The 23709-nt window shown below is 36.6% G+C and overlaps 1 protein-coding gene across 2 annotated transcripts in view; it reads right to left on the minus strand.

Annotated features, from left to right (window-relative positions):
• The window catches only part of Ctnna2 (catenin alpha 2), a 1380618-nt gene that overhangs the window by 21617 nt on the left and 1335292 nt on the right, over window positions 1-23709 (minus strand). The window contains exons 17-18 of one of the 2 annotated variants that reach the window (XM_008852323.1): window positions 15172-15306; window positions 3899-4042 (exon numbers count right to left, since the gene is read on the minus strand). In XM_008852323.1, the coding sequence (XP_008850545.1) occupies window positions 3899-4042; window positions 15172-15306 (279 nt within the window). The remainder of the gene's footprint in view (window positions 1-3898; window positions 4043-15171; window positions 15307-23709) is intronic. The other variant, XM_008852324.1, reaches the window with a different exon arrangement.

The following is a 23709-nucleotide window of genomic DNA, read 5'->3' on the forward strand; positions in this document are numbered from 1 at the left end:
TATATACATGGTTTTTTTTCAGGGAGATTATTATAATGTATCACGGTTACCTGGTTCATGTGTCTGTCGTCAACGATAATTTTATCTATGTATCCACACTACATAAAACAGTAGGTATCACGTTACATACTCAGCATTCATTTTGATTATTTCTTGAATGATCAAGAAGGATACTTGCTTAGAGTCTGGGAAAGAGAATGTCATTCTTCTTTTGGTACAAACAATTCTAATATCTTTACCTTCTTTAATTATCTATAATGTACTTTAAAGTATTATTGTTTTTTGGAATTTAATACAATATATTTTGATCATATTCAGACCTTGTCTCCTATCTCTACCCTACCATACTGTGCCCTACACCCCTGATTTCATGGCCCCTTTTATTTTGTTTAAGGCATATCAAGTCTAATTTATGTTCCCAAATGCCCTTTGGTGTGGGTCCATTCGCTCAAGCCTCATTAACCTACCCAGCTCTCATATTCTTAAAGAAAACTGACTGTCCTACTCCCAGAAGATATCAGTTGCCAAAAGTTCTGAACTAGGGATGGGTTTCTTGCCCATTTCCCCCTCCATGCTGGGATTTTCATCTGGCTTGAGGTTGCACAGGTGACAATTTTACCTAAGTTTCATTTGAACTTTTATTGACCAATAAGTTCTAACAGCGTCTGTGGCTTTACAAAACTGCCCTGAACACTTCACAGCATTCCAAGATAGTTAAATAAATATGTAACCCGTGAAAATGATTTCATGAGATAATAAAATTAAGAGATAATTGCTATATTGCATTGGGAAACTGGCATTTCACAGGATGTTCTATGCCAAGTCCTTAGTTACCAAGTCTTTGGAACCTGGGGATTGGGCTAGGCTGCAGGGCAGTTCTATTCATGGAAAGCAAGTCTGTTGGAAAGGTCAAAGCAGTAGCTCAGAAGAAATTTAGATAACAAGAAAGCAAGGTGGGGTATGCAAAGTCAGAAGTAACTCAAAATCAGGAGAGAGGCTTTTGAAGGAAGTACTCATCCATGTGGGTAAATCAGACCTGACATAATCATGTATAGTTTTACTTAGTACTTAAACTTTATCAACAGTAGCTTTTCTAGAGCAGAGAGCCTGCCATGATTCTTGCCTAATACATCATCCTTATTGAAGAGATTTTCATTAGCCTGTAGACATCTCTATCACTATCACTTCTAAACCTGTCAATGATGATTGCTTTCTGATTTTATCAGAAAACCAGTTTCTCTCAGAGCTAGTCCCCTTCTCCCTCATGTCCTCCTTTCCTTTTAACTTTTCTTCCACATTTGTGGCTTGGCCTGGTCAAAGAACTTTTTAATAACTGAAAAAATGGCTACTTAGTTTATCTTCATAGAAAACAACTGCAGTTCCTTCACTTGTAGCTACATGCTTCAACTCACCCATCGTTACTTAACAGATGACAAAAGCAAAGACCCCAAAGGTCTAAGTCATTTAAGTGTGAGTTACCCCAACCAGTCAAGGACAGCAGAAGATCAGCATATCAGTGTTCAGACACCACGTTTACCCCACTTTACTGTTTCCTTTAGAGCATAATATATGTATGTATTTATAAATTATAATTTTAATACATACAAAATAAATAAAAAACCAAACACCACTATAAAAAACATGCACATGAAGATAAACAAGTGCATGCACAACACATTCCATGATAGACTCTCTGAGTTTGACAAGTGCACAACACAACCACTCTTAACTCACGAAGTTTAAAGATGATTGTGTTCCAAGAATTTGGAAAATATGATCATTTCTTACCTGGCAGCTGTATGAGGGGTTGATAAAAGACATTAAAAACTTGAGCTATGATTAGACAGAAGATTTTTCTAGTACTGAAGTTTACGCCTACCTGTGATTCAGGGGCATAATACTTTTCATTCAAGGTAGTTCAGAGACTTGATAGGGATAACTGAATATATAAGACTTTATCATTTTCACCCACATGGCAACATTAGCTTGAATGCTGGTAATTACAACTCAAATCTTCCTGTTGGCTAACATGGTCCTAGTTTTCCTCATTAGGCCTAAACTCTATGTAGTCAGTCCTTTAGATCAGACAGCTATGTGGGAAAATAACTTCAGAAATCCCTCTGCCCACACAGCCCCAACATCAGGAAACCCAGAAATGTCCATTGCTTCTTAGTATATAAAAGTACATAACTAAACCAGGAGTGGTGTTGAAGGCTTTAATCCCAGCACTCAGGAGACAGAGGCAGGGGCCAGTCTTCTCTACACAGTGTGTTCCAGACTGATTGGGGCTGTAGACGAGGCTGAAACCTCATCTCAAAAAGTAAATCAATAAATAAACAAACAAATAAATAAATAAATAAATAAAATTTTAAATTTTAAATTACTTAAAAGTACTCTGGGCATGAAAGGGGCAGCTGAGAATGAGCTGTTTTCAGGGCTGAGGATGTAATTTAATTCATAGAGTGCTTGCTTAGCATGTAGGAAGTCCTGGGTTCAATCTCAGTCACCAAATAAAATGCAGGATCAGAGTTCAAAGTTCAGTCTCAGCTTCAAAGCAAGTTTGAGGCTAGCCTGGGATACATTAAACCTTGTCTCCAAACAAAACAACACAAGACAAAACACAAGGATCTCCTTTCAATCCCCTGCCCTACTTCTGCAACAGTTATTTAACTAGATCTGTATACTTTGAAAAGCAAGTATAATGCTTTCCTCAAAAATTTTATAATATAAATAATTGATAGTTAAATATGTCATCTCACTCCAAGAGGGCCTCATAATTTGATGTTCATTAAAAAAATCCATCTTAGCCCTTCTTCAATAACCCTTTAAAAAATGTAACCACATTCATGAACCCCCTCTGCCTTTCTACATGAAATCATACATCTCTAGCATTTTAGTAAGTACCCAGGAGAGAACAAGAAGCTGAGAGAAATGCTCACTCCACTTGATTGTTTCTTTCTAAATAGTAAGGCACATAAAAGAACTAATCAGTAACAAATAAATCAAGTAAGAACAAACAGCATCTATTCATCCTTCTTTATCACCAAGAGACTCCATAAACAGCATTATGACAATTAACAGCAGCAACAATGGCACACACAAAAAATAGTACTGGGTTGTGACACTTTAAAATTAGTGCCCTAAACTTTCAAGAGATGTGACTTTAAAAAGTTGTTTATTATTTGTATTTTATGTGTATGAGTGTATTTCCAGCATGTGTGTAAGTGCACTTGTGTCGTGCAATGCCTGTGGATGTCAGAGAAGGCGTCAGATCCCCTGGAACTGGAGTTACAGACAATTGTTCCCCGCCATGTGGATGCTGGGAATAGAACCTGGGTCTTCTGCAAGAGCACTCAGTGCTCTTAACCCCTGAGCCATCTCTCCAGCCCTGAGGTAACTTTTCTAAATGAATATTTTTGTTTACACCCAAATCACGCTTGTCGAAAATTCAGTTTCTTTACATTGTTACTCTGTTAATTTTAGAAGTGCTGAAGGATTCTCTGGGCCAACCCCAATAAAGAACATTGTGTAGTCTCAAAATCTTCCAAATACAGAAAAGCACATCCCCTTGAGAAGCTTTCGTTGGAGATGCTCACAAGAATATAGAATGGATTCATGCCACATATGTAATAACTTTCCGTCTCAGTGGGAAGAAAGACTGAGAAATAAAGTAATGAAAATACCATGTTCACTTTTCAAGTTTGAATCACAACTGAAAAGTAAATCTATGCCCTGAAATTCCTAACCTTCGTAAAGAATAAATAGGTCCAAAATTGATTAACTGTAAGTAAAGAGGAATTAAGCTTGCATATGTTCATTTTCCTTAAGCCCCAGCCCCTGCTCTTCAGAATTATTGATTATAGCAAGAGATATTAGATTATAAAGCGAAGTTACTCACCATGGAGGAATCACTGCTTCCACTCCCGATTGGAGCTCCCTCAGCACAGGTTGGGAGGTGGGTAGAAAGTTGACTAGCCCTGCCCCCATCTATGACATCACAATCTACCTCATAAAAGGTAGTGAAAGTGCTCTGAACTCCTGTCTGATTTCCGAGAGATACAGAAAAGAGAGCGTGAGAGAGAGAGCAAGAGAAAAAAACCCATATCCTATTTGGGAGGGGTCTGGGGAACTACCTGGGAGGAAGAGGAATTGGGTGCTGAAAGAGATACTTGTGGGCCTTCTTGACATTAAGCAGCCCATTCATTTGGATTCCTCTTTGGGTCTCCAAGAGATAAAGGAACCATCTATGAGGAGGTTGAAGAAGCACCTTCCCTTGCCCAGGACTAGCAGGGGTAGTTACAATGGGCTCAAAAGGGATGAGTCTTCTATTTAAATAATATAACATTACCAAGAGATAAAGCAAAGGCTTTAGCTTTTAGGGCCTGGAGCCATAATGGGGGTCCCAGGTGCCTTGCTTGGAGTTTCCCATACCATGGTGTCAATTTTGTCAAGCTCCTGGGCCTTATGCATCCAGCCAGCACCTGGTATGAAAAGGATACTTACCTCATTTATCAGGGTGCACTCATTGTCGGAACTATATTTGCTGTTCTTTTTGGCACCCAATGGTGGGTTGTATAAATGGCATAATTGAAAAGATAAGCCAATAACCAATGCCTATTTCTACCTTTAAAATGTATTTGTAAAAATTTCTCAGTATATTGTGTAAAATCCTCCCCTAGTTATGGCCAGCCACCAAGTGGGGAAGAGCTATAAGGGTCCCTGTTCTGTGTTCTTTTCATCCAGCTGGTCCCTGATGGGGGTTCAGTCACTGTCAGTGGAAAGTTCTGTATGATGCTTTTACGCCCCTAACAACCTCCTTCCTGAGAATCTTCAGCTGACTGTGGTGGTTGACATGTGACATGGGTTTATTATTTGATATAGGTCTTTTTCCTTTTGTGGTGCAGAGCTAACAGATCTGCTTTATTAATTGCAAACTATTTTTAATCTTGACATTAAATGGAGAGAAAGAGAAAAAAAAATCTCAGTGTACAAAAAAAATGAATTTTTTTTCCATAGGTACCAATTGTATCATATATTGTATCTTTATGAGGTAAGCCGATTTTCAAAATTCCAGAAAAAAAAATGGCAAGATACTAAGATAGTAAATGGTAAGATAGGACTCTATAGTCCTAAGGGTCCCTGTACTTTCACACTCAAAGGACAAATTCATGTGCTAAATGCCTGACCAAACATTCTTGGCATAAGCAATTCTGTTCCAGTAATATAGTCAGAGTTTTATTGTTCAAGAGCAGTTTTATTGCAGAAAAGTTACAATAATGAGATGCAGAGCACAATATTTTTTTCAAATGGTTACTTAGAAATGTAAAAATATGAAATACAAGAAGTTGTGAAGTAAAAATTGTGGCAAAACAAAAATAATAGGTGATATTCAAGAACAGTAAAAATGTGAAATAGAAGAAGTTGTGAAGTAAAAATTGTGGTAAAACAAAAATAATAGGTGATATTCAAGAGCAAGCAGATCCTGTTTCACATAGAAACCAGAGTTTCATCTGCCTAATGGAATGCATAAGTACTTGCACCTATCAACGGAAAGCATTTTAGTGAAAAGAGTCAAATAATAGCTTGTGATTTGTGGCAATGCAAATGAGTGAAAGCTTGTTTGCATATGCAGATAAACAAAACACCTAATTTGTGAATCTTTGATCTTTAAGTCAATGTAATTCAGTTCCCAATCATGTCATTCATAATTTACCAAATATATGTGTATTATAACAATAATTTAAAATTAAGCCAATCTAGTAACAGAAGTTACTAAATTCAAACTAATGATAGATTTATCTATCACTCCCATCTTCACTTTCAGAAAAAGGAAGATATTTAAAGAACGAAGAGTTCAAGACAACACCAAAGGGAAAATTATCAAGGATGTATGAGGAAAGAAGGCTATTTTTGAAACATTTTTACGTTCTCTGAATTATTAGAGAAAGCAATGGCACTTTGTATGGATTTTATTACTTGCTGGATTCTTTATTACCATTTTATATTACTCTATGTCTAAATTTGAATTCTATACACAACAGGATTTGTTTATGAGACCTCAAAACAAATGATCCTATGAAATTTTACTTTTAATTTTTATATCTTAGATCATTGATTAGTTGGCTTATCTTTACTTCTTTATAATTTGCATTATCCTATTGATTTTAGAAAATAAGCATTGCTTGATTTTTCCCATTGTAGAGAATATATTAGTCAATTACCATTATTGATTTCAAAACTGATTGTGATACCTTAGAACTTGTTTTCTCATGTCATAGGATTAATGATGCAATTGCCCATCTTCCAATAAACATTTTAAGATTTTGACTACCCAGTAAAGAAGTGACACTTCTACAACGTTAAAATAAAAACAAAAAAATTCTGTTAAAAGGTTTTAAAAATAGAACACACTGAATTTAGATCATAATCTTGAGTATCTCATGTTGACTTCCTACTGTATATTGGAAAGTGGAATATGATTTCAGGAACCCAATGCAAAACTAGGCAGCATCAAAAAGACGCAGAGTAATGAGCTGTGCTGACCTTTCTGGTGAATTTGGTTTGATCGTGATAATACCTGTAATGATGGTATTTGTTAAAATAAGGTAACTTGCTTTGACATTGGATGCAATGCAAGAATCAGATGATTTCTGATTCTTCCGAAGATCCAGCCTCATGACAATGTTCATATAATCTAAGTTTTATCACAACTAAGAATTTGTTGCATGCTTCCCATGACATTTCACAATGGGTGAAAAAACCTTTCAAGACAAGATTGTAAGATTTCATAAGTCTCCATCATTATACCTATAATGCCTATTTAACCAAAGAGATGTAAGATGGGTTTTAAATTTTGCAGTAATTAATGCCAATTTAATTCTTACTAGAAAGGACTGAAACAGAGACAAGTGGAATAAGTTGTGTTTTCTAAAAGAATGATCAGCAAAATAACTGATCTTGGAACACATGCTGAGGCCAAGGCCAGGGTCATGCATCTTGACCACAGCAGCAAATTTTGATCAGAAATCCATTGATATAATCATAATTATTTGATTTTTGTTTTATGGCAGCATCTTATATAGAGAAATTAGAACTGAGAAGAATTCTTAGTTGTTACCAAAAGATGCTGACTGGAATCTCTCCAAGATATTCTCTCCCACTGGCAAAATAGATTTGCCAAATAAAATGGATGAAAGAGGTTAAGACACAGGTCATAGGGATTTGACAGAACATCTGGCCAGAGTTCCAGTCAAGTTCATTATCAGCAAGGCACAGATGAAGGTATTCAGAGAAAAGTAATGAAATAAGATGAAGTAGTATTGATGATGAAGGAAAGATTAAATTCTAAGTTAAAAAAGCTTGCCTTCAAGAAAATAAGATTAAGATGAAGTATTTGAAATACATTTATTGCCTAAAAGCAAACTGACTGTTCAAGATCAGAATAAGATGATGTGTTCTGAAGCTGTACAGGAAATCTGCGTTGACCATAATGCATCATATATTTCTTTTCTAAGGGGTGTAATCAAAGTCGTATTTTATAAATCATTTAAGTTAGTCTGGAGAAAGCACTTGACAAAATAATTTGTAAAGACAGGATATCAACTATCGTAAGCTAAATATGCCTTTATTCCCAGATGAAGTAAGTCAAGAAAACACTGAACACAGACACACCCATCAACAGATACCCTGTTATTTTAGCAGAGAATCCCAAACATTTCAGTAAACTCAGAAACTACTTAGAACAAAATGACAGAGGGAAAGCACTCTAATAGAAAGACTCTAGAGGGGAAAAAAAAAAAAAAACAACTTCTTTTTCATGGAAATTGCTTGCTACTAAATACAAAGAAGCATTGGATGACTTCACCCCACTCATATTTCACACAGTAAGGCTGTGACAGAAGCGGGTGATGAACTCAATGGATCGGAAAATAGTCAATGTGAAAAAGAAATAAATGTAATTCTTTCAATTCCTGATTGTTAGTTTATCACTGGAAATTAGGGTTATCTTGGCATGTATTCGACATGAAACCCATTCCGTCTATAGGCTCATGTATAGTGGTCATACTAATCTTCATGATCTCAAGAAGACTTCCTTCCAAACAGACATTTCAATATAAGTTTAATAATATATCATGAGAACATGTAAAAACTCTGATCCTACTTGGAAAAATATTGTCAAAACTCTGTATAGAATTGAAAAATCCCATCTTATCAGTTTTGCTATGGAATTTTATTTCTTTTAGTCTTAGACATTTTTGGTAATGAAACGATACCAAAAAATCAACAATGAAATCTCCATATATGTGAATTAATATCATGCCTCTCTGTTTGACCTATTTAATATTTACATCATCTTTTTCACATTTTAACTTTAATAGCCTTCCTTCAGCCTAGAAATTCTTGGGGTAAGTCAAAGTAGAAATGTGGAACAGTATCCACAAATTTAGATTTACCTAACTAATTATTAGTAAATAAACTAATTATAAACATAAGCCAATTATGAATAACTTTTTAGCCCTGACATCTGGGTAATACAAGAAAGTCAGACAGGAGAAACTGCATTTTAACATACCGTATTCACTCATTACTTTGCCATCTCAAAATTATGTGGTTCAAGTTAAGGAAGAAAGTACACGTGAATGGTGCTCTTACCTATTCAAAAGGCACCCTTTAGACACCACTGACACATTCCTTTAAACTATTTTAATTATTTTGGTGCTAGAGATTGAACTCAATGCCTAGATTTTGCTTAGCAAGTGCTCTATCGCTAAGCTATATGCCCAACCCTTATTTAAAAATATTTGTAAATGTTTAAAATAACGTTTAGGATAAAATCAGAAAACTATCTCATATAGAATAGTACTCAGAATTAGACTATATCTTACATGGGGCTGGAGAGATGATTCAGTGGTTCAGTTACCAGCACCCGCATAACAGCTATCAGCTGTCCATAATTCCAGTTCCAGAGGTCTGACACCTTCTCCTGACTTCTGTACAAAACAGGTGCACTTACTTATGCAGACAATACACTCATACACATAAATATAGAATAAAAGTAATAAATGAGGAATACTGGAACATAGTCTTTTTATAAGCATTAAATAATCAGTGAGATAATCCCCACTGGTTTCATTCAATCAGTGAAGAACTGATCTCTTTTGGGGAGATCCGAGTATTTGAACACTGGTTCCATAGGAACCTTTAGGAAGTGAAGAATCTCTCTCTGTCTCTCTGTCTCTCTGTCTCTCTCTCTCTCTGTATCTGTCTCTCCCTCTCCCTCTCCCTCTCTCCCTCTCTCCCTCCCTCTCTCTCCCCCCTCTCTCCCCTTCCTACTTTCACCACAATTATAGACTCTCCCTCTGGAACTGTAACCTAAAATGATTCTTCCTTAAGTTACCTGTGGTCATGGTATTTTTATCTCAGCAAACTACAAAAAACAGGACTGAGTCTATTTGGTGAGTTAAGAATCATTGTTTCAGTATATAAATGAAGAGCCACTTACAGTGGATCAGTGTCCCTTCATTCTTAGCCAAAGGTTACTTGAACCCAGGTAGGCTGAATACTCAGATACAGGGCAACAAGACACTAACATTGCTAACATTCTGTAATTCATAAATACCTATTTCATTTTTTACTGTTGTATAGTCTATCTCTATCCCCACATCCAGCTTTATTATTTTTAATTTGTTTTTTCCTAATCTCCCTCTAGATTTGGAAATGCAGTTCTTCCTAGATGAAGAAAAGTCCTTTAAGCCTGAATACTTAGTGATTCACAGGCCAGAAGATCAGGATAAAATTTTTTTAATTGCTGTGATTGGATTCCAAATTAAAGTAGAAATAGCTAGTAATTTTCCATTACTGTTATGATCATTGTAGATAATCAAGAATCAACTATAGTTAGAATAAGCAAACATTCTAAAACTCCAAAAAGTTTGTGCAAGTATGTGTGTGTGTGGGGGGGTGCTTAAAGTACAGGTTTGCACAATTAGATGTAATAATTGTTTCAATGACTATTACATCCTGGTACAAAATACTAGAACTATTTATATTCAGGGGATACAGGATTGCTCAATAAAATGTAATCCTCATTAAACTATCTATATACATTGCATTGCACATTTTTTCCCACGCATTGTTTAGACCCAATAGTTCACATAAACTAACCACTACCTACTGAGTGAGGGAGAGATGAAATACGAAGATACCAGAAGATACTTCTGATATCTTTGAACTTGTAAAGCAGTTTTAGGGTTTTTTACTATCATGTTCACTGTGTTTCTATTAACATACATATCTTTGATTACACACTACTTTCAGGATTAATTTGAAAATTATTATAGTTTCCAGTATTTCAAAGAATATTTTTCATTTACTGCTATGAATATCGATGTTAATCTTGCACCTAATTTTTTGAAATGATGCAAAATATGGACAATATGAATGAATGACTTTCAGTTGGGTCAGTGATCAACAGTTAAAAGATAATAAAGAACTGATGTCACAAAATTGACCTATGGCCTCCACATATTTGCTGTGGAACATATGCACACACAATGATAACATTATAATGAAGAATAACCTTATTCTCCAACTTTGTCAGTTTAGATCCTGCCATAGTCACAAATTATACCTGCTCACTTTGTCAAAATTTTCTCCAGAACCAAGGGATACAGATTCAAATTTTGTAAGGAGAGATTTAAATGGCAAAGATCCAAAGTGCATATCAAGCAAGTTTCTTCTGTCCTCAAAATCAAGTCGGGGCTCTGTTTATTTAGGCCAAGAAATGCAAGAACACTCCTCATCACCAAACTCTGATCATATATTAGTTCATATGGAGAAATCATACTATTTTCATGTGCAGTGGGCTAGAAATTAAACCCACAATCCTTCCTAGTTTAATCTGAACATGAAATTCATGTGTAGAGGTTACTGTGCTTGTGCCCCAGCCTTGTTTTCAATGGTACTTCTGGTATCTTTGAACTTTTAAAGCAGTTTTAGGGTTTTTGTACTATCATGATGTCTAAGTTTCAGTATGTATGCATAATCACAAAATTCTACACAAGTTTTTCCAATCTCATGCAGAATAATACATAAACCATAAATTTTGGGGAAGATAAAAGTTATCAATGTCATGGGATGATTTTTTTTCCAGGTCCATATAGATACAGTTTTTAACATTAAAAGTTCTGACTAAATCTTCTGAATTCCAATAATAAAAATTAGTCAAATACATCATAATTAAACATGCAAGTGATCATTATATTATGGTTTTAGAACTCAGATCAAAATAGTTTAAAACGCTATTTACAGTTTCAAAAGCTTTGGCTTGGGGGCTAGAGAGATGATTCAGTTAGTAAAGTGCTTGCCAACCAAGCATCAGGACCTGAGTTCTATCCCCAGAACTATACAAAAAAAAAAAAAAAAAAAAAAAAAACCCAGCCTGTGCACACATCAAACCTCAGCAGTGGAAAGAGAAAACACAAGGAGATCCTTGAAGTACTCTAGGCAATCAGCCTAGCTGAGTCAATGAGCTTCAGGTTCAATGAGAGTCCCCGTTTAAAGAATAAAGTTGGAGAGTGACTGAGGATAGACAACCAGTGCTGACCTCTGGCTTCCACAGGTATGCTTCTACATGTGTGTGAACATCTACATGCTTTTACGTACCACAGCACTACACAGAGACACATAGAAATACACACATACATATACATATACACACACATACACAAATACACGTACACACAGAGACACGGACACATAATACACATACACACAAACACAAATTTTAAAAAGACAAAATGACTTTGGTTCAACATTCCTCCAATGGTGTTTACACTGCTGTTACATTTAACAGAACCACGTGCACTAAACTGATCTCTGTACTCTGTGTTAAAGTTCTCTTCCCCCTTTCCTCTTTTTTTTCCTTCTTCTTTCATGATTTTTCTTTCCTTTCTTCATTTCTTTTCTTAAAACTGACTTAAAACTTTAAACAACACTAAATTAAACAAGGTCAGCTCAAACATTAATTGGCTACATAATCCTCTGAAACTATTATTACTTTTGTCCTTTCTATCATTAGTCTAAAAAGAATTTGCCTATTATTTCCTTTAAAATGCAGTTGAAGTAATTGGCTCATGAATGCAACTTCTATCTTGAAATTTAATAAGAATTGCACATTTAGTCCATTAAGAATAGCTTAAGCCAACTTAAGAAATGGATAACCAGTCAGTGAGTGGTGTTTTTCAGATGGCAGTTGTGTGGATGAGTTTCCAAACATACCTCGTACTGCTTTATTTCTGTGCTTTCCCGTCATGACTCACAGAGTTTTTGTACCCATTTCTCCGATGTATTTTCCTTATCTTCTTAAGTGAAAAGCACACACACTCAGCAGGCCATTCCCAGCTTGTACATATAGAATCACACAAAACATTGATATGCTGACATGGTACATACTTGTGTGTTTTACTTAACATGTGTTCATAATGCCAGCATAAGATCACTTTAACATAGCGTTCTCATTTCAAAATAAAACCATTTTTCTTGGAAAATGTGGATAATCTGTCCAAACCTCTATTATTCTAATAAAGATAACTTTCCTGGTAGCTTTCATACATTTCAAAGGGGAAACCATATTGTTGAACACCAGGGATATGTGGAAAATGGGAAAGAGGATTCAAGAATCTCTTTTCACTGAAGAAAACTCCTTTCATACATGAAACTGCCATGGCCTCTCCTGAAAACTACAGTGACCATGTCACAATGAAGAACAAAGTGAACAGGCTCCACAACACTGGTGGAATTTTCTTGGTAAAATCATTTAAAATATATGTATGGGGTCTCACATTCTTGACTCTTTCTGAACTTTGAAGGCAGTGATTTGTGGCTATTTTGCACAATACATATATTATCTTCTTTTTTTTTTAAAGTCCATTTTGGCCACTAGTGAAGGAGGATGAAGAATAAGATGAAAGCAGAAGTGGAAAAGACAGCAAGCTACAGATGCAGATGTGGCACCACACAGCAGTCAAGCTTGAAAAATAAATCATGAGGAGGCCTGAGCAGGACCATAACTGAACAGGATGGCAGCCAACGTTCATAACGTATTTAACTGAATTATAGAGTTGTGTAGCATTCCTCTAAAAGGAGCCTTCTCCCATGCAAGGATTTATGAACTCTGCCAATAAGACTCAAAGATGGAAACAGGCTTCTTGATGGTGTTCTCAACCTTGAACACCTCTGCAAATGCCAACAATTCAAGTGATGAAAAGCCATGATGGTTTGTGCTACATCTACATGAGGAAGAGACAGTGCAAATGAAGCTGCGAAGGTGGTGATGGACAGTGTGTACCAAGACGGTGATGGACAGTGTGTACCGAGACGGTGATGGACAGTGTGTACCGAGACGGTGATGGACAGTGTGTACCGAGACGGTGATGGACAGTGTGTACCGAGACGGTGATGGACAGTGTGTACCGAGACGGTGATGGACAGTGTGTACCGAGACGGTGATGGACAGTGTGTACCGAGACGGTGATGGACAGTGTGTACCGAGACGGTGATGGACAGTGTGTACCGAGACGGTGATGGACAGTGTGTACCGAGACGGTGATGGACAGTGTGTACCGAGAAGGGTGGTGATGGACAGTGTATACCGAGACGGTGATGGAAAGCAGCCGGCTCTGCCAGGAAAATAGCGCCTAGATGAGATTCCTGGAGTTTGCGAGCCACAAAGATGCACTGTGCATCCATGGAAATCATAAGATTGGGAAAGAAACACATGAAAGCACACACGGCAAGCTGGACAAAAAGCATTAGGTTCTACAGGTGCTTTGTACAGATGGGCATGAAAGCAGATTGGTATGGGAAAATACACTATCAAGCTGAAGATTGGAGACCAAGCAATGTTTGATCACTTCTTGGCGAGAGAGCACTGATCATCACCAGCTGTACAGAAGGACACATTGCAAGACAGATTGCTCTTGGCTTGGAAGAATGTTAAAGCAGAATCATTTTTGAAATGCAAAGAGGTGGCTGTGCTTTGGGAAGAGGCACAAAATAGCCATTTGACTGAGCTCTAAGGTAGGACTGCATGGAACCAGCTTACAAGATGGAATGTCGGTGCATGCCAGATCAGCTCTTTCCCCAGCTGTGTTTTCAGCCAGCCAAACCACATAGGAAATGGAACATTTTGGGTTTGAGAGCGACTTTATGACTTCTCCAGGTAGCTTTACCAAATTGTCAAATTGTTGAATTTACAAACAACAAAAACTGTTTAAGAAAGAACTGAGCTTTTGTTGTCATTCACTACATTAATAGTGTTATGTTTCTTGTAATTCTACAGGTAAAGTGGTCACATCAGAAGTTCACTGGGAAAAGAACTAAGGGTAGCAGAGCCACACTTTTGAATTTGCAAATCGTTTGCAATAAATGTCACCCTGTGTTGAGAAGGAGGAGATGAGGGAGAAGAAGAAGCCAAGGTGAAGAACCTCAACACATACATTTGGAAACCTTGCCAAGAAATCATGATTCTTCTAAATAGTCACTGAACTTGTTTCTACATATTTGATGGAAATGGGTTAGGTAATTATAGGTTCATGAGAGGGAAACATTGAAGTGACTTAGCAAAGACTATATCTATTAGTGTTTGACAACTATGTTGGGTTTTGGCAACAGCACATCAACCTGTATTAAGAAGTTCAAACATCTGACCTTCAAAAGTTACTGATAACCTAGTATGCATTGGAACCTGATACATGTTTCATCATCTCTAACATGTGAACACAGTCTGAGCTCACATCGAGAGGTTGGCTCCTGAACAGAGAATGAAAATTACAAGCCTAACAAAGGGGAAGAAGACTCAGAATGACTAAATATGCAAAAGTCCCCCAAATTGTAATAGTCACAGCTTGGCAATGAGTTTCCAGACTATGAAACTAGTTTTCTCATGAAGAATTGAGATTTTACAAGGCTAGTATAAACTCAGGGTAATTGGAAAATCAAATTGCTTTGTGAACTATTGTAAGGTCTGGAATAATGGTGATATTTATTTTAAAAATATTCTCTGTGAATTACTGTCATTTGGTGTTTCTAGTGGTACTGTTGCCAAGAGTGCAAGCCTTAGAAGTACAGCAGTGGGAATTTGATTTTTGTGAAGCCTGAGCTCCAGCTTACCCCAGACACAATGAGCTCTCCTCCAAGATTCTGAACTTCTGCTTTCACTTTGCTGCAGATGTTAAGCTGATGGCAATACAAGGCAATCCGCTGAAGGTAGGCTAATAAATCCTGCTTACATGCTGAATCAGGACACTATAAAACAAAAAAGTAATATCACTTAGCAAATGCTCTTAAGTACTAAACAGTGTTTAAAAGGCCTTGGTATCTCATATCTTAACTAAGTTCATTTAATACCACTTTTTCATATTGCATTGGAGAAATGTCATAGTCAAAGATTTAGAGAAGTTAGCTCTACCTTGATAAAATTTTATCCATGACCTCTCAACAGTTACAGTTACTTTCACAATATCTGCACAAGACCACAACTAATTCAACATTTCCAGCATGGGTGAGGGAAGGGAAGCCCTTCCCTCATAAGGGCTAGTTGAGGAGATACAGGCAGTAGGGACCTGGTAATGAAGGAAAATCAATTTTTTTCAAGGATGAGCTCCCTGGTAGTTGCTCATGCCCCAGTGAATATGAGCAACATTAATTAGACTCAGTATTTTATATGTGTGTAAATAATAATAATAATAGATGATGATGATGATGATGATGATGATGACCTGCAATTGAGAAGGAGGAAGCATGGAGGAACTGAAAGGGAGGAAGTGGGGTAGATCTGATTGAAATACGTTCATGTATTCATGTATACAATTTCAAAATATGTTAAAAATAAAAATTATGCTTTTAAAATGCACATCTTGAATCCCAGCACTTAGGAGGCAGAAAGCAGGTGGATCTCTATGAGTTTGAGGCCCACCTGGTTTACATAGGGAATTCCAGGCTGGATGTCTGTATATACTCCTGACTCAGTTATCTTCTTAACCTTTTTTAAAAATGTATTTTTAAAATATTTTTTATTGAATTTCATTGGCTTTTATATAATACATCTTGAATGTGGGTTGATCCCTTGAAGTCTGGCCATCCTTCCAGGCATAACACCAGTAAGGAACTGACCTTCCTTCTCCCAGTATCTATTAACTGCAAATAGACACTCAGGGCTGTGACTTCCTGCATGCTTCCATCCATGCTGGGCCCCTGTCTGGCTTGGGTTTGCACAGGTCTTATGAATGCTATCATAACTGCTGTGGATTCACATGTGCAATTTACCCTGTGGAGTCCAGTTAACACAGTTTCTTTCTACCCCATCTTCTGCAATGATTCCTGAGCCTTGGGAGGAGAGGGTGGGATAAATTTTTCCATTTAGAGATAAGTAGTGTAGTCTCTTATTCTCTGTACACTGACCAGTTGTGGGTTTCTGTGCTGCAAGAAGAAGGTTCTCTTGTGAAAGCTGAGAGACAAACTAATCTATGGGTATAACAGTAAGTCATTAGGAGGCAGTTTAATATTATGTCTATTAAGCAGAATGAGAGTAACAAGTTCTTCCCTATAGACTATGACCTCTCTAATCACAGATTCCTGGCTCTGATAACAGTATCAGATATGAATTCCATCTTGTGAGACAGGCCTTAAATCCAATTATAAGATGGTTGGTTACTCTCATAGCATTCATGTCACTATTGAGCCAGTGGGCATATTTTGCCAAGCTGGTTTTTACTGTAACTTAACAGGATTCACAGCTGGTTAAGGTTCATGATTACCTTTCAAGCATAGTACCTCATAGTACTATGAAAGCTAGCCAGTGGAGATGAAGCTTTGAAGTCAGGCCCACCTTAAATTCTTGTTTCTTCTGTGACCCAGGTATATAATGTCTTCAGCAATAGGGTCTTACTATCAGGTTCTGGTGAATAATCAAGTGCTATGGCAATAGGCAAAACTGTTTGAGGTTCCATAGGATTGCTCTGGTCAACAACTCCAAAAGAGGGAGACATTTTCTGACAGTGAACTTTTCATTTGCTACCATGTGGTCTCTAGTAGGTCTATTACAGGGTAATTACATTTAAACTTTCTATTTTGCATATGTATATATTGAAATAAGCTGCTACAGTGGGTTTCCATATTGCACTTTCAAAAGGTCTTTAAGTGTTAGCTATCTCTCCTCGTACTTTGTCTTCAGCCTTACCCTCTCATTCCCTACTCCACTAAATGCATTAAACCTAAAAAAATTATCCTGAAGATTTTCTCGCCCTCATTTTCTTCAACTTTCAAACATAAAGTAAAAGGGATATAAAGCAATGGCTGCTAGAAGTCCATCACTCTTGTGATAATCTATGTCACAGCATCGGAGGACATGTCAATTCAATTGTTTGGACAGAACATAGGTTTGTTTCTTTTCATTTTTCAATAAATGTCTCATTCACTAAAAGTCTACATCCTTTATGGATTTTTCATATTCACCAATACTTTTAGCAATGTGTTAAATTTTAATAAGAGACTCTGAAATGGTTTGTGACCACTTTAAAAGAAAGATTTGATAGACTATATATGAACCTAGTTGAAATATCTCATCAGTGTGACAACAGAGTCATTCACTGCCTGCATCAATCAGTTCTTACCCAGGAGACTCACTCTCATTGTAATTTAAGTGAGTAGATTCCATCACCTTCACACAGAGCTCAGCTTCAAAATTCTGTAGACATTTATGATATCTCTCTAAAACATTTCTGAGGTTTCAATACCAATGACTATTAAGTAATTGAAATATAATTATTTTGTTGCTATCAAATGTTCAGCTTGAGTTGCTTCCTGGCCATTTAATTGTTCTGGCTCAACTTGGTATTTTTTGCAAAGGACGTATATTCATCAAGTCTTTGATGAAATACTGTAAGACATAATAAGCAGTTTAAAGTATCTTACTTAAAATATGAGTATGGGCTAAGGTATTTCTCAGTAATGGAGTACATAATCTCACATGCCAAAGGCCTGTGTTCAATTCTCTCTACCCACCAGAAAACAACACAGGACAAGAGTATGGGAGAAAGACTGTGAACTAAATTTCCTTAAGATAAAGTAAGGGAATTCTTTCATCCACATCATAGAGTCAGCACTTTGAGATAACCACGTATTGAGTGTTTAATAAAGGCATTACTTTATATATAACACCAACCTCTTATAATATTTTTTAAACTAAATGTATTTATAAAGAAAGAATCTTACAGAGACTGTTTATAGTTTGCTACATATTTAATATTACAATATTTATCCTACTCCAGAGACCCATACACTGGAAGGGATTAACTTTAAAATCTCTCTCCAGAGGGCTGACAAGGCCTTTGATACAAATACCCTGCAGCAAATTAAACTGAGAGTTCTATCTCAATGAAACAGTAATTAAAAACTCAGTGGTCCATAAAGTATTTGTATTGTTGCCTATCACAAATTATCATAAAAATATTTCCAGGCAAAAATAAAAGCAACTAATCGACTCTTTGGTAATACTCTGTTCTGTGATTTAAACTGAAGCAGTTAAAATTATATTTTAAAAAGGCAGGACAGACCAAATAAAAGAAACTGTGCATTAAAATATACATAAAATCTGAGAAAGAAATGCCTGTTTGGAGAAAACATTAACAAAGAGTTCAAAGTATTTCATAGCTAATGGCAGTATATATGCTCGAAAGACAGGTTTAATCTTCATCAGTTTACTTTAAAAATCTAGACTTCTCAGATTGGTTGTGTGTGTGTGTATGTGTGTGTGTGTGTGTGTGTGTGTATGTGTGTGTGTGTATTTGCATGCATGTGTTTGCATATGTTATTATGTTTGTCATATCTCAAAACCATTTTGGGATATGGCTTATTGTACATTGTTAATGATCAAAATATAAGAACAAAACAGGTGTCAGAACTGGAACAAAAGACCTTAATAACCTAAACAGACTGAAAAACATTTTCAACCAATATACATAGAAAACCCATTCAAACTCTACTCAGCTTTCACTCTCAGAAAAAATTCCTTCCTGAGAAGCCTTGTAGAGTCAGTCAGTCATCCACTTCCTGGCTCCACAGGTCTCAGCATCCTTCAACCTTTGCAGATAAGCCTATGGCTTTCTCTTTCTGGTCGGTGGCTACTATTGTTTGTATGTTTCCAAGTGGGTCTTAGGTCTCTATTCTCTTTTATGTGAATTTCCCAAAATACATAAATTTATAGAAAGCAGCTCGACTTATGCTCTGAAGCCTGGCACTTGATAGGACTCTAAAAACAACCATAGCAATGACTCAGTTTTCAACTGGTACAAATGATGGCAATTTCTCTAATTAGGATAATATTCAATGAGATAGCCCAACCAATCAAAAGTAAAATCATTCCATCATATGAGCCACAAAATATAAATATAATTAAAACAGGAAAATGGAGGCCTTCTCCTTGGTCCTTGGGTGTCCCACTGAGGATGGCAGAGAGCACTTGACTAGCCAGGAGAGATAGCCAGATCCTGTCAAGCTGGGTCACTACCACCCTGCTTTGAATCCAGACCCAGTTGCTCACACCTTCTTTGCTTAGCAAGTTAGAAGTGGCCCAGCTGATACCCAGTACTTCAACTTTGGGCCTAGGCTCTTTTGCCTTCCTGGAGAGCTCCTGACTAGCTTGCCTGGATTTACCCAGTACCTCCAACAAAGAGTCAAAAGAGAGAAACTGAAACCCAGACAAACTATTCAGACCAGATCAGAAAGCAACCATGCTACACCAACAGTATAAACAGAATCAAAATTCAACTCAACAAAGGCAGGCTTGAGTTTCAAATCAGATACACAAGTAACAAAATAAATATGCATACCCAGACCACAATGAGAAAAATAGGAAGAAAAATAGAAGTGTTTTATAGGGAGACCTACTTAGAGGGACCCTAGGATACAAAAAGAACAATTATAAACATGGGCAAGGAATTTAATAAATTTAAAAAACACACAAACAACTCAAAGAACTCAAAGAACTCAAAGAGGACAGGGATAAACTCCAGAAAAAAACTCAAAATAAAATATATGGGCAAATAAAATAACAAAGACAATTCAGGATTTGAAAAGTGAATTCATGAAAAAGAAATATTGAAGAAAACTCAGACTTAAATGAAGATGGAACTGCAAACCACAATAAGCAAATTTGAAATGACAGGAAAAAGCCTCACCAACAGAATGAATGAAATGGAAAACAAAATACCAAGACTGGACAATAAAATTGAAGAATTGGACCACTAAAGCAAAAGGTAGAAACTCTCCATAGCATATCATAATAAAAACACTAAATGTACAGAACAAAGAAGGTACTGAAAGCTGCAAGACAACAGTAAGTTACATATAAAGAAAAACACATCAGAATTATAACTGACGTGTCAATGCAAACTATAAAAGCCAGAGGACCATGGAGCAAAGCATTCCAAGTTCTAAATAATCATAGATGCTAAACCAGAGTACTTTACCCAGCAAAACTATCTATCATAGTCAAAGGGGAAAAAAAAAGTTTCATGACATGAATTGAATGAAAAAAACTATGTCCACATAATTAGTTCTACAGAGGATACTGGAAGCAACACAAATCCAAGAGACTGCAGAAAGAGAAGAAATGAAAGTATAATTATGGAGACAAAAAATAGGATCAAGAACACAAATTAAAATTTAAAAGACAGTAACCAATGCATATCTTTCAATAATAACTTTAACTTCTAATAACCTCAGCATCCCAGTCAAAAGGCACAACACTTTCAGTAAATTAGCTGGTTACAAAATCAATCTACAAAAATTAGTAACTTTTCTGTATACAAATAAGCAATCAGAAAAAATGTTGAGGGAAACAATTCAATTCAAAATAGCTTAAAAATATGAATAAAACAAACCAACGACGTTAAAGACAGTCAATGAAAGCTTTAAACTTTTGAAGAAAGGGAGGACAGATGGAAAGACCTCCCATGCTCATGGATTAGTAGAATCTATGTGAAAATGACCACCCTATGAAAAGCTATTTCCAGATTCAATGCAATCTCAACCAAAAGCCCTGTGCCATTCTTCACAAAAATTAAAAAAAAAAAAAATCCATCCTAAATTTCATATGGAAACACAAAAGACCCTGGATTGCCGAGACAATCCTGAGCACTCAGTGCTGTTACCATAACAGACTTCATTCAATATTACATAACTATAGTTATAAAAACAGTGTGGTATTTACAAAAAATCAAATGTGTAGATCAATAGAACATAATAGAAGACCTAAACATGAGTGCACAGCCTGAGTCAACGGATGTCTGATTTACAAATTCCTTTCTTGGCTCAGGCATTACGGTCAACAGTTGACAAGTGGGACCTCATTAAACTACAAAGCTTCTACAGAGCAAAGGAAACAACCAATCAAGTGAAGAAGAGGAAAGCTACAGAGTTGGAGAAAATCTTTGCCAGCTGTCCCTTTGATTAATATCCAGAATATACAAAGAGCTCAAAAAACAAGAAGACCAAATTAAAAGAAAAAGGGTTATGAATTCGAACAAAGACCTCTCCAAAAAAGAAAAAATAATGATTAAGGAATGTCTTTTTATTTTGGTCGTTTTTGAGACAGGGTTTCCTTGTAGCCCAACTCGCTATGTAGACCAGGCTGGCCTTGAACTCACAGAGATCTGCCTGCCCCTGCCTCCTGAGTGCTGGGATTAAAGGGGTGTGCCACCACACTTGGCTCAGAAATATCTTAAAAAGTGTTCAATATCCTTAGTAATTAGGAAAATGCAACTCAAGACTAAAATTTCATCTAACCCCCATCAAAATGGTTTAGATTAAAACAATAATTAACAACATGAATGAGTGCAAAAGGGAACCCTCATTCACTGTTGATGGGATTGCAAACTGGTGCAACCACTGTGGAAATCCAAATGGTGTTTTCTTTAAAAAAATAAAGATAAATGTTCCATATGCTCTGATCATACCACTCACTGGCATATACCCTACTGATTCATCCTACTACAGAGACACTTGCACAACCATGTTTGTTCCTGCTCTTTTCACAATAACTAAGAAACAGAAACAACAGAAACATCCCTCAATGATGAATAGATAATGAAAATGTGGCACATTTATACAATGAAGATCAGAGGTAAAGAAAAATGAAATCATAAAATTTTCAGGTAAATAAATAGAACTAGAAAGTGCTATACTATGGGAAGTGCCACAGATTCAGAAAAACAAGTGACATATGTTCTTTTTCCTTTGTGGATCTTAGCTCCAAATCCCTTGATGTGAGGATATGTCCTGATACAGTCACAGGAGTCAGGAAAATGGAAGAGAACCATGGGCATAAAGGGAAAAAAGAAGTTTGAGAGAGAGAGAGATTAGGAGACAGGTGTTATTAAGGAGAAAATAGATAAAGCGGGGTACTTTAACTGGAGAGGGAGTAGCAAAGTTTACACAGGGGGAGTGAGAGGAGAGATAAGCAATGCTTAGATGATATGAAAAACTAGCCCAAAGTCCTACTGAAATATAAATGTACAGTAAATACAAGGCTATATAACAAAAAATCCAGTGTCAAGCAGGAGAAAGTACCCTTTGAGTCATTGGTCAGGGTAGTCCAAAGGACTCCTCCAAAATACAAGCTATTACCACAGTCCTTAATCGCCTCCCAGAACTTGAAGGTAAGACTTGCTTCCTGAATAGACCATACTTTGGACACAGGACTTAGAGCAATCAATTTGGAACTGACCTCAAGCCTCCTCCTTGAAGATTAGCTCTCATGGTATCAGGGGATACTATATAAGCTGTCAAGGGAGAAAAAAAATCAATGGTCCTACCCAGCTGTAAAGCCTAATACAACAATGATGACTGGTCCAGCAAACTATCAATAGTGGTACAGTAATAACACTTTGGCCTTGGGGGTAATCAACAGCTGTCTAATTGGAATTAAGGTCTGATCAATGGGAGAGAACTCATGTGTGATACTATAAACATAGGCAAATACACATGGCTGGAGAGATCATAGTTCCTAAAGAAAAACCCATTTATTCCACATTTCTAAGCCAATGTAATTTACTGTATTCTAAATATGCATCCTCCTATTTACTGACAAGCTTACCTTTCACCTCTCATCAAAGAAGCTTCTTTTTGCAACAGAACAGTTCCAGAACTGGTCAAAGGCAGAGGTCTATAAGACACTTGACCCTAAGTGAAACATTTTCAATGCAACTGTACACATTCTCTCTACTCTCAGCAGAGAAGTTTCCTTATGCAGCAGATGGTTATTAACCTAGAAATCCATAATCGGCCAATGTGCAGAAATTAATAGGTCACAGAGTACTTATCCTTATTTCAAACCTCTGCCTCTCAAGTCTCAGTGATCACTGTAGAAGAGGAGGCAGAAAGATTCTACAAGCCAGAGGGGTAGATGACCACAAGGAAACAGAATCTTCCAGACAGCTGGTCAGTTACTCATATGAAATAACAGTAATGGTGACAGCATGAACAAGTCCTATGCAAGTTCAAATCAGACAAAATCTTAGCAGAGACATAGGGAAGTGGGTAAGAAATCCAAACCCAATCTATGAAACTTTTGGCCATTGATGACTGCTAATAGAGATAGGGATAGGTCTCTTGATGAGTTCAGTGGATGAACCCACACTGAAGGTCATT

Source organism: Nannospalax galili, unplaced genomic scaffold (assembly GCF_000622305.1).
Source record: "Nannospalax galili isolate Female #2095 unplaced genomic scaffold, S.galili_v1.0 scaffold726, whole genome shotgun sequence".
Classification (NCBI taxonomy): domain Eukaryota; kingdom Metazoa; phylum Chordata; class Mammalia; order Rodentia; family Spalacidae; genus Nannospalax; species Nannospalax galili.